Raw genomic sequence first — 11245 nt, forward strand, 5'->3', positions numbered from 1 at the left:
CACCATACTCGAACGGCTTGCACACTTGCTCCCAAGCCACCAGACAATGGCCACCGCTGACAACGTCGGTCCTTTTTCAAAAGAAGGCACGAATCCTCTTTTCAAACCCATCGATCAGCCGCAGCGCGATGGAGATTGCTATAGGTGGTGTGGATGGTTTCAAGAGATTTGTGAGAGAGTAGTCTTAGGACTTTGGTAGGTGTGGATGTAGTGTTATCTTTGTCGAATGTTCGCATCCCACGAGAATTTCTTATAAATCTTTTGCTCCCTTCTCTAAAAACTGTAGGTACTCGTGCAAAATTATGCGTACAAGATGCCACTTACAAGGACTACCACGAATCCATACAGCATGCACCAGACGGATCCAGGTGCCTTATCTCCATCCAGGCTGCAATACAAGCAGAGCTGAGGTGATACTGTTTCAGCAGCAAAAGTACCTTCGGTTCATGTCAAAATGTCAAAACCCCACTGAAAGTTATTCATCACTCGATCGAAGAGACTCGAGCGAAACAGCGCCTGATGATAATAACTATGTACAGATCCCCGCGACGTGATCGTGACCCTGATCTACAACGCGTACATCTTCTTGTACTCGGTGTTGATCAGCTCCGGGTCCGAGTCGACCGGCATGGACCATGACCGGGACTGGCTCGCGGAGGCCTTCCTGATCTTCCTCATGCTCTTCTCCTCCATCCTGTGCGCCACGATGCAGTAGCACATGGAGCCGAGGGTGGTGAGCATGATCACCGCGCCGATGGCCATGGTGCACCATGCCAGCCACCAATCTCCGCGGCCGACCACGACGTAGGTCAGCGCTATGAACGCCGCGGAGATGAAGAGGCACGCCAGCCACATGAGCTTGTTCATCACGAACACCATCCTCCTCTTGGCCTTCTGCTCCACCACGATCAGCGACGTCTGGACGACCACGACGGCGAGCGAGATGAAGAGCGCCAGCGAGTCGAACACCAGGAACATTATGAAGGCCGGGTCGCTGGCCACGTACGCCTGCCCCAGGGACATGCCGGGGGGCGCCTGGCTCATGTCCTCCACGAAGTTGCCGGGCACGGTGAATATGGCGGCGAAGGCCACGGTGGCGATGAGCACCGCCACGACCGTGTTGGAGTTGATGGCGTTGTTCAGGCCGCCGATGTGGAGCTTCTCCAGCCTGCTCTTGATCTTCTGGACCTGCATCTTGGTCTGCCGTGTCTGCTTGATCTGGGACTGGACGTCGTGCCTGATATCGCTCACGGTTTGCTTCAGCTGCTTTGCCGGGTTTGCAGGATGCGCCGGCTCTTTTGCAGTTACGACGCCGCCGGCGTCTCTCAGAATGTTGACAAGTTCTTGGTTGTTCATCTTCTCAGCAATGGCAAGAGCAGTCTCTCCAGATCTGTTAACTGCATTGACATCAATCCCCTCAACTGATAGTAGAGTCTGCACTATCTGCAAGGAATCACACATGGATCAGTCAATATACAAAAACCACTGCAGAATAGGAACTGGAAAGTTCTCAACAGAACAATTACTAAGAGACATCAATCCTTCTTTCCAAGAACCCTAGCTACATCATGTTTATGTTCAGCTTCAGTGAAATATTATGCCTCTAACAGGTTCAAATAATCTTGTTCTTAATTTTATTTATTTGTTTACTGAAAGAAAGAAAAACATTATTGCAATCCTAAGCAGAGAAGATGTTTACAGCAAAAAAAAGCTGCTGAACTTTATGCTCCAATTAGCCTTAGCAAAACTAGGTTCAGTAACACTGTGACAGGACAGAATAGCAAATGATTGATAAACAGCATAACTGAAAACGGTAAATATATGTAACTGTAGAAAATGATTCACAATATCTGTTCACTTACAACGATATTGCCCTTCCGAGTCGCAACATGCAGTGGCCTGTTCCCCTTGTTATCTTCTAGATGGCTAACTGAGAAATCAGGCTTCAACAACTCAACCACAATTTCAGCATTCGTTCCTTTGGACGCCATATGCAGTGCCGTCTGTCCCTTCTTGTCTGTTCTCAAACCAATCCCTGGATCCTTATTTAACAAGGATCTTACAACTTCCACATGGCCCATCCTCGCCGCGGAATGCAAAACTGTTTTCCCATTATTTCTCGCAATTTTGGCAAGGCTAGCATCAGTTTCCAGTAGGAGGTTGACAATATCAATGTGACCCTGAATGGCAGCAGTTTCCAAAGCCGTGGCGTTTACAGAGTTTGTAGTCATTGCTAGAGCAGGAAAGGCCTGCAACAGCTCCTTCAATACATCTGTGAAATCAAGAAATGGAACAAGAGAATAAGCCACATATATTTTGGAAATTTACCTTAAACCATATTATCAAGCAGGTAATTACAGCTATGGTTTATGACTGTAATTCGATCTCCGCTATCAGAAAGTCAACAGATCAGAATGATATAAACTCCAATAGAGAATGAAGCAGAGTGAGATAAGATCTAACTAGTGGTTGCATTATATCCAACGTGCACAACACAACTACGACTATCTCTTATTACATCACACCATAACTTCTTTGAGAATAACCCAGATTTTCCCTAGCCCTCATAAATTAGGACTGCTGGTGCTACAGAGAAACTCAACTTGTCAGTTGCCACCTACATAAAATAGTCAAGACTAGAGTCTAAATCAAATCAGGTATGCATTCGTTTCAGACATTAATGAGAAAAAGATGGCCAGATGTTAGCACTTATTCTTAGATGAAAAGATCATGAACAAAATCACTGTTCTTGATGTGAGCACCACTATGTCACCAACTCAATCAGATAAGAATAGACATTTTTTTGACCCGGAGCAATCTACTCACTGCACCAAAATCTATGCCCAAATCCTGATTACACAGACTTCGAAGGAATCATTTCACAGGATTTGGATAGAAAAGAATTATCAGAACAATATGCTGGACTGGTGACAAGGAAAACAGCTTACCCAGATGGCCCTGCTTGGCCGCGATGTGGAAAGCGTCGAAGCTGTTGCTGGCCTTGATACCCGCCGTCTGCATATCAGAGACCTTCAGGATCTCGCGCACCACCTCGGTGTGCCCCTTGTCAGCGGCCACGTACAGCGCCGTCTCCCCGTCCTGGTTCGGCCGGGCGGCCAGCTCGCCGGCCATCTCCCGGCCGGATTCGGCAAGGATCCTCTGGACATTGGAGACACTGCCGGCCCTCGCCGCGAGGTGGAGCGGCGTGTCACCACGCTTGCCGGGGCTGTCCTTGCTCCGCCGGAAGTTGTCCATCCCCCGGAAGCTCTTGAGCTTCTCCAGCGCGCCCAGGCGGAAGCTGGTCTGCCTCTCCATGCCCAAGCCCAAGAATCAACCAGACGTGACCGGAGGGATTCCTCAATCTGTAACACCCCTGTTCTTAACCCCTTGCCTCACCAACTCCGGCGATTACGGCTGCTTGAGAACAAGCCACCTAATCTGCAATTTCTAAGGAGCTGAGATTGTGATCGCAAAAAAACCAAGACTTGGCTGCTTTGATTTACGGGAAGCAAGGCTGCCTTGGACAAAACCGTTGCAAGCGCTGGGATCCCCACCAATCAGTACCCTTGGGCCATGAACACAGCACCTGATACTGCAAAGGGGAGAAGGCAAATCTCAGCATTCGTACCAGCTTTTGGCATCGCAGCCGATCCTAACAAACAACATCAAACCAACGAGAAAAGATAATTCAATAAGAAAAACTATGGAATTCAAACCAACAAACTGAGGCAGCAGAAAAAGGGAAAGATATAAAACCTTACCAATTTCGCCCCAAAAGCCAGTGCACCAAAGAAATGATGGGGTTGATGCTGGAGTTCCCAAAACCCCACGCTCTCCTGCGCCAGTCGCCGGGAACCCAGATGGCAGGCAGGGCCTTCCAATGAGCCAAGAAAAGGGAAGGGAACCAAGGTCCAGCGGGAATCTCGGACCCCTCCTAGCTTTTATTCTTCTTGTTTGTTGGCTCCCGTTCTCCTATCCTAGAGCTTCACTTTCAGGGTTCACCACCTCTGCTTGGCCTCTTTGCGCCCAAGTGAAGACAGCACGGTTGGTTTCTTCAATTTCCAGGGAATAATTAACTGCGCAAGTTGGCGGTCTCTATTGGTTCCCATTTCCTTTTCATGTTTATTTTTCATTTTCATGCTGGAGCTCCCACTAGCACAATAATAATAATAATGACAATAATAATAATAATAATAATAATAATAATAATAAATGATCACGATAACGGTAAGGTATTGTGTAATACTGCCTCTGTCCCACAATAATTGTCATTCAAACTGATTTATCTGGCCTGGAGTACGCTATGTTAGAAAATAAAAGGCTCAAAACAGTTTCTAGTCATAAGCATTTGCAATTACTCCATCCGTAAACAAATATAAAAGTGTATAGATAATTAAACTATGATATAAACGCTCTTATATTTCTTTACAGAGAGAGTAGCATGGTGCCATAGTCGAGTTGGTCATTTTCGTATATGTGATCAATCCTCCTTCATTCTCCCTATCTGAAGAATCCAGTGGAGGTGATTGTGAGCATCGAAAAACACTCGCTATCAGAGTGTAAAAGGGAAAAGGAAAACAGTTCTCCTTCTGGTTTATAAAAGATGGAAATGGCCATACCTTACACGTGATGCCGACAGCATTCTTTTTGGCCCCACCTGTCAACGTAACACTATACGTTGCTCTTCTTTGAATGCATACACGTATGTGTAGGTGAAGGTGCACATGCTGCCTTGTGTTGGCTCCGGCCGGCAGCCGAAAGCCGCCAAAAGCACAATCACTTGAGAGCACAAGAATACAACGACGCATGCATGTGGGCGGCCTGCCTCCCCCGGCAAGATTTGCATAATAGTACTGGTAGATGGATTTCCTAGTATAATGGTTTGTGAATTGTGACGAATACCATCTTAATACAATTATATGTGGAGTGGGAAACAATACACAACTTGAGGCCAAGCGATGGATCCTTGATAGTGTGTCCTCTGGCCTCACCTCACTTTCAAGTTCAGGGTAACTGCCACACGCAAAAAAACAAAGGTTCAGAGTAGCTGAAGGCCTGAGTACAAAGAGAGCAGTAATGAATAGAAAGTGTATTAGGACGGTACTTTATTGACAAATTTTAAGCAAAATGAGTATCTGTATTTTAGCAGAGGAAACGACCTTATATTATGAGACGGAGAAAGTAGTTTGTAGCTCTTCACATGCATGGATGCATGCTGGCCACCTTAATGCATGCATGCATGTAGAGATATTTCTTTTCTGAGTGGATCGTGCATGCAGAGATTGGAATGTAGATACAGAAGAACATGCAATACAGAGTTACAGATAAACTTTGAATTGAATAAAGAGTATGAGTATGTATGTCGCTGGTGCGCTCAAAAGGGATGATACTTATATGCAATCATGGCAGGATATATAAACAAACATCTCTGAATCATGTGTGGCCCTGGCCGCATCATGTGCTCATGTCCCCTGCTGTGCTGACTGTTGTTGTGCACCGGCCAGCAGGCGATGCATGGTGCGTCAGATGAGATTAGCACCTACCGGCAATATATTAAGTACTGCACGGCCGCACTAAACCAACCAAGATTCCCACCAAAACCAACGAAGGGAGTATTATACATACAAATACAATGAAAGTAAGTAACGATGCTCGCATACGTGGCGCCGACGACTCTCAAGTCCTCAGCGTTGATGGTTGTGCGTCGATCCAGTGGTGATGCTCAGGCCTAAGCTCAGCCGCGTTGTGGGCATGTTGCAAATGTTTTTAGTTGCATGCACGCAAAGGTCCTGATCTGTGGCCGCGGTGTCCATTATTATAGGGAAAGTTTACGGTGCATTATAATGCACCAGAGCACATGTATTATATGACCGATCTAACGGATGAGAATAATTGGACCCTTTTAAGCCCAAGGGTATTTTTGACCTAAATATTTTTTACCTTTAATCGGCCCAATTTGGTTCAGGGGTATTCTCGTCCTAAATTTTTCGATTAAATTAATTGCATTAATAAAGCACTTCATTATAGAGGTCCCATCATCGTGCGTACTCTTTTGAATTTCGGTTAGAGCGGTTCGTCCTCTCTCCTCCTCTCGAGCCCTAACCTCGGGCCCCCACGATCGCCTCTGGCGCCCTCGATCGCCGCCGATCGCACCCGTCGTGTCTACCCCTCCTGCTCCTACTCCTCCCCTCCCCCTCCATCGCAAGTCACCCCACTCGGGTCGCGGCGCCAGATCTTCCGACGAGCCGCTAATCCACTCCTTCCCCGAGCGGACATCACCTTCCCCGACCCGAGAGGCCACATCATCCTCATCGACGTGCATCAACTTTTTCACGCCAGATCTTCGCTGTAAGTGTCTAGCCATCTCAAATCTTTTCTGGTCCCTTCTGCATATAGAACCAATAGGGGTCGGATTTGATTCGGGTTTAGGATATGTCATGTGAGGTTTATCGTTTATCGTTTCAAAAAGTTGTGAGGAGATTTCGGTCGGATTTGGTTAGGGTTTAGGATATGTCATCTGAGGATTAGGGTTTATGTTTTCAGAAAGTTGTGATGAGATTACGATTGAAAGGAAGTGTAAGTCGGATGTAGCTAGGACATATTGAAGGACTTAGTTAGGATTATGTGCATGAGAAAGTTGTCAGCAGATTTGGATTCAAAGAAAGTTATTTTGGATTTAGTTAGGAGATACTTTTGAATTGAGTTTCGAGATATTTTGGATTTAGTTAGGAGATAATTATCTTGTATGGAGTTTGGACTTATTTTGGATTTAGTTAGGAGATAATTTGGATTTAGTTAGGACATACTTTTGGATTTTGTTAGGAGATAATTTGGATTTAGTTAGCAGATAATTTTGAATGGAGTTTGGAGATAATTGATCTATCAGGGTGAATCTATCAAGGCATTTGAAGGACTCGTGGACTTTGGATTTAGTTAGGAGATCGTCAGTTAGAGCTAGTACAATCAATTACAAAGTTCTGGATTTAGTCAGGGCATATTTACTTACATCTTTTGAAGGACTAAGTTAGGTACATGAATCCGATATGAAAAATTAAATCAATTATTTAAGCAGAGTAGTGCATAATTTTGGTAACGTATGCTATCCATCCGTAACATTGACTATCTGTTTTCGCTGGCAGCATAACTACATGGATGATAAAGGCAACGATGGCAAAAACTTGGGTGATATAGGCAAGGATGACAAGGACATGGGTCATAGAGGCAACAAAGGCAAAGGCATGGACCCCAAAGGAATGGATGGTATGTGCATGGATGATAAGGATAATGAGGATGCAGGCAAGGATGGCATAGACATGGATGATGTACACATGCAAGGTAAAGGAATTGATAATAAAGGCATGGCTGGTTCAGACCTGAATGAGTGTATGGAATACTTAGAGATTGTGAAGAAGACGTTCAGGACTGAGGAAGAAGCCTACATGTTCTATGTAGGCTATGCGAGAAAAAAGGATTTGGTGTTAGAAAGGATGATCTGAAGTACAGGGGTCCAGGTCCGAAACAAAATGCATATAGAAGGGCATACAAGTGCTGCAAACAAGGATGGCAGGCCCTTAAGCACTTTAACAGAGCTGAAAGAAAAAGAACACCGAGGGGTCTTTCTCGGTGTGGGTGTCCCGCTCTTTTTCAGGTTGAGCTACAAGATAGCAGTGGCCTCTGGTTCGTCAAGAATTTTGTGGACAAGCATAACCATCTGTTTGTCCCTCGGACCTGACTCCGTACTTGTCGGCTCATCGTAGAATGACTGACGCACAAAAGGCCGATGTCATCGAGTATGCTGTCGGTGGACTTCGAACACATCAGATTATGAATGTAATGGAGAAGAATGTCGGAGGTCCCGACAAGCTTGGATTTATAGATCGAGATGTATACAACCATGTTTCAGTCCAGAAGAAGCGCAAGATAGAAGGCAGTGACGCTAGATATTTGCTCACCTATATGATTGCACAGAAAAAAGCAGACCCGAAATTCTTTCTCAAATACACAAAAGACAATGAAGGCCATTTGAGGAACATATTCTGAGCTGACTCACAATCCCGCATTGACTATGTTTCCTTTGGTGGTGTCGTGGTGTTCGACAGTACATATCGGTCTAACAAGTACAGGCTTCCGTTTGTTCCATTTGTTGGTCTGAACCATCACCGCAGCACAGTTTTGTTTGGGGTCGGTCTAGTGTCAGACGAGACAGTTGCATCATACCAGTGGCTTCTTCATGTATTTTTGAAGGCAATGTCCCAGACGGCACCAATTTCAGCAATCACCGATGGGGGCGGTGCAATGGCTAAAGCAATAGCTATTGTCTGGACCGGAACAGATCATCGTTTGTGCACGTGGCATATCGAGGAGAATATGGTGATGCACCTCCGTGACGAAAAGCTGGAGCAATTTAGGGAATTCATTTACCGTCGTTGGGATGTTGATGAGTTTGAGAAAAGATGGGAGGCTTATAAGGTTCGGTTCAAAATAAAACCAACGGGCAAGAGGTCGTCATGGGTTAACAGGATGTATGAGTTGCGACACAAATGGGCTGCTGCGTACACAAAGGGTAGATATTTCCTAGGCATGATGAGTAATCAGAGGAGTGAGTCTCTCAACTCAAGGCTTCATGTGCACCTGAACAGGAAGATGCAGCTTGTTGATTTGTTGCAGCATGTTGAGCACTGTGTATCCATAATGCGTAAGACTGAAGCAGCATTAGACGCAGTAGCAACACATACGATACCCTTCACTAAGCTGAATGCACACCCTCTGGAGATTGCTGCCTCTTATATTTATACAATTGTGATGTTTCCAAAGCTAAAGCGTCAGATTGTCGAAGGGACAAATTGGTAGGTCACGGACCGGGTAGCATGTGATGGTTTGGTCGTGTTTGGAGTTTTGCGCAAAGTCCCATATGATAAAGTCTCATATGGTAGGGATGCTAGAGAATTGCAAGGTAAGGTAAGTATGCTAAGGACTTGCATGCAAAAAAATTGGATGTTGAGGATCCCAATGACTTGGAAGGTAAGGATGCTTAGGACTTGCATGCAAAAAACTTGGATGCTGAGGATCCCAATGACTTGGAAGGTAAGGATGCTGAGGACTTGCATGCAAAAAACTTGGATGCTGAGGATCCCAATGACTTGGAAGGCAAGGATGGTGTGGACTTGCATGCCAAAAACCTAGATGCTAAGGATCCCAATCACTTGGAAGGTAAGGACAGTGAGGAGTTGGAGGCAAAAAAGTTGGATGCACAAGGCGTGGATGCTAACCTGTGGATTTTATATATCACGTGACTTGTCTGTTTACAGGAGCAAGACTGGATGATGCAACTTGTAAATATAAAAAGTTGGAAAGTCAGGTACCCATGCGCACATATATTCTGCGTTCTGGATCATCTTGGTGTACGCACATTTCCAAAAAAAATTGTCAAGAAAAGATGGACAATGCAGGCCAAGTCAGCGTTCCCTTCTTCGAGGACTGCGAATACTCATGTATGGTCTGATCACATGAATAAGTAACATCAACTACGCAACATGGCTAGTGACGCTTTATTCACAGCCGCAGCTAGCGATTCATAGTCAGAACAGGTGATGGAGTTCCTCCGGAGTATATTGGTTGATGGAGAAAAAACTGATTTGGATGAAGGCCATAAATCGTTTGTTCCTTTGCCGGCATACTTCTCTGCTGCTCGCGAATGCTGCACTGATGACGTGGAAAATCCAATCAAAATAGTTCCAAAAGGGAGACCAACTACCGAAGAATCGAACAAGAGGATTAAATCCAGGCATGAGCGGATGAGAGGAAAAAAAGCAACGAAGTTAGTGCACATGTTTATCTCATTGTTCATTTCCATACATGCTTACAATGTTAATATGTTCTCTCTTTTTCTTCAATTTACTCAGGAACAAATCGGGGAAATCAAAGTTCACAAGGAGGAAGAAGTGAAAAGAGAAAGACTTAGAGACAGAAGAAGACACAGATTCAGATATAGAAGAAGAGGAAGATTCAAAAAAAGCAACAAAGTTAGTGCACATGTTAATCTCATCGTTCATTTCCATACATGCTTACATTGTTAATATGTTCTTCTTCCGGAGAGTGTTCACATGGTTTTCTTCAATTTACGCAGGAAAAAATCAGGGAAATTAATAGCACAAGGAGGAAGAAGTGAAAAGAAGAGACAGAGTCAGATACAGAAGAAGAGACAGAGGCAGATACAGAAGAAGAGACAAAGGCAGATACAGAAGAAGAGGAAGATTCAGGTACAAAAGAAGAGGAAGATTCAGGTACAGAAGAAGAGGAAGATTCAGATGCAGAAGAAGAGGGAGATTCAGATGCAGAAGAAGAGGGAGATTCAGATGAGGAAGAAGAGGAAGATTCAGATGCAGAAGATGGTGGGCTGAGGAGGGCTAGAAAGAGACCATTGGAGGTTGCAGAAGAGGATTACGCAAAACCAAACAAGTGGGCATTAGCACAATTATGCGTACTTAAACATGTTTTCGAATGCTGGCTGCAGATTCATCTATTTCATTTTTTGCAGGAAACGCAAGGGCGCTCCAAATGTCAATGCTGGGAGGACGAAAAAGAACGATGACAAGGGTGCGCGAGGAAAACCAGTGAAGTTAGTGTCTGTACTTACATGTCCGCTCTAGAAGTCGGGTATTTGCTAGTACTGTGTTGACGTTTCTTAACTTTTCCAGGAAAGACTCTAGTAAGGGCGGTAAAGAACAGGCCAAAGGGGTGATGAATATAAAAAGGCCTGATAGGAATGTACCACAGGCTGAGCGAATAAGAGCTGTCAAGTTAGCTTCTATAGCTATGAAGAGAAAATCAGTGAAGTTAGTGTTTTTTTCTGTTATAGTGTACTGTACATGCTCAAATCTTCTTTGATATCCTATTAACAAACGTTGTTTCACACAGGAAAGTTAAAGTGAAGTCGAGACAGGATGTTTAGATGCACAGGATCAAGCAGAGAAAACAAAAGGATTTCTAGGGTCGAAAAATTGAGAACAAACTAAAGTAGACAGTTTTTCATGCCGTGATCCACCTTGTTTCTCATGTATTAGACCTATTTGATGGACTGCCACTATTTTTCTGAATTCCTCGTTTGATTGGTACACTCTCATTTTATTATGGACGGGTCGACATGGTAGGCTAGTTATGATTTATCAACATCGATGAAACAATGCATTTTTAGTGCAGTTGGTTTTCTGTAAAATTTTTATTTTTTACATAATATATTGCTGAA

General features: G+C 44.5%; 1 protein-coding gene across 2 annotated transcripts; it reads right to left on the minus strand.

Annotated features, from left to right (window-relative positions):
• Window positions 1-269: 269 nt before the first annotated feature.
• Window positions 270-4047, minus strand: LOC125526045 (ankyrin repeat-containing protein At5g02620-like). Of its 2 annotated transcripts, none has more exons than XM_048691070.1 (4): window positions 3762-4047; window positions 2949-3592; window positions 1863-2272; window positions 270-1443 (listed from the first exon to the last, which is right to left on the minus strand). In XM_048691070.1, the coding sequence occupies exons 2-4, from the start codon at window positions 3313-3315 to the stop codon at window positions 568-570; spliced, it is 1653 nt and encodes a 550-aa protein (XP_048547027.1). In that variant the 5' UTR covers window positions 3316-3592; window positions 3762-4047; the 3' UTR covers window positions 270-567. The 2 variants fall into 2 exon arrangements, with proteins under 2 accessions (XP_048547027.1, XP_048547025.1); XM_048691068.1 differs by having other exon boundaries at window positions 2949-3652; window positions 3762-4033.
• Between the last annotated feature and the right edge of the window lie 7198 nt (window positions 4048-11245).

The sequence above is a fragment of the Triticum urartu genome, chromosome 7 (genome assembly GCF_003073215.2).
Source record: "Triticum urartu cultivar G1812 chromosome 7, Tu2.1, whole genome shotgun sequence".
Taxonomy (NCBI): Eukaryota; Viridiplantae; Streptophyta; class Magnoliopsida; order Poales; family Poaceae; genus Triticum; species Triticum urartu.

Bases quoted from the DNA above. Each gene is read 5' to 3' on its own strand.
- LOC125526045 (XM_048691070.1), bottom strand. From the start codon at position 3,315: ATGGAGAGGCAGACCAGCTTCCGCCTGGGCGCGCTGGAGAAGCTCAAG. The intron at 2,273-2,948 runs GTAAGCTGTTTT...TTGATTTCACAG, and splicing joins GGCCAAGCAGGGCCATCTGG to ATGTATTGAAGGAGCTGTTG. The intron at 1,444-1,862 runs GTAAGTGAACAG...GATTCCTTGCAG, and splicing joins CTCGGAAGGGCAATATCGTT to ATAGTGCAGACTCTACTATC.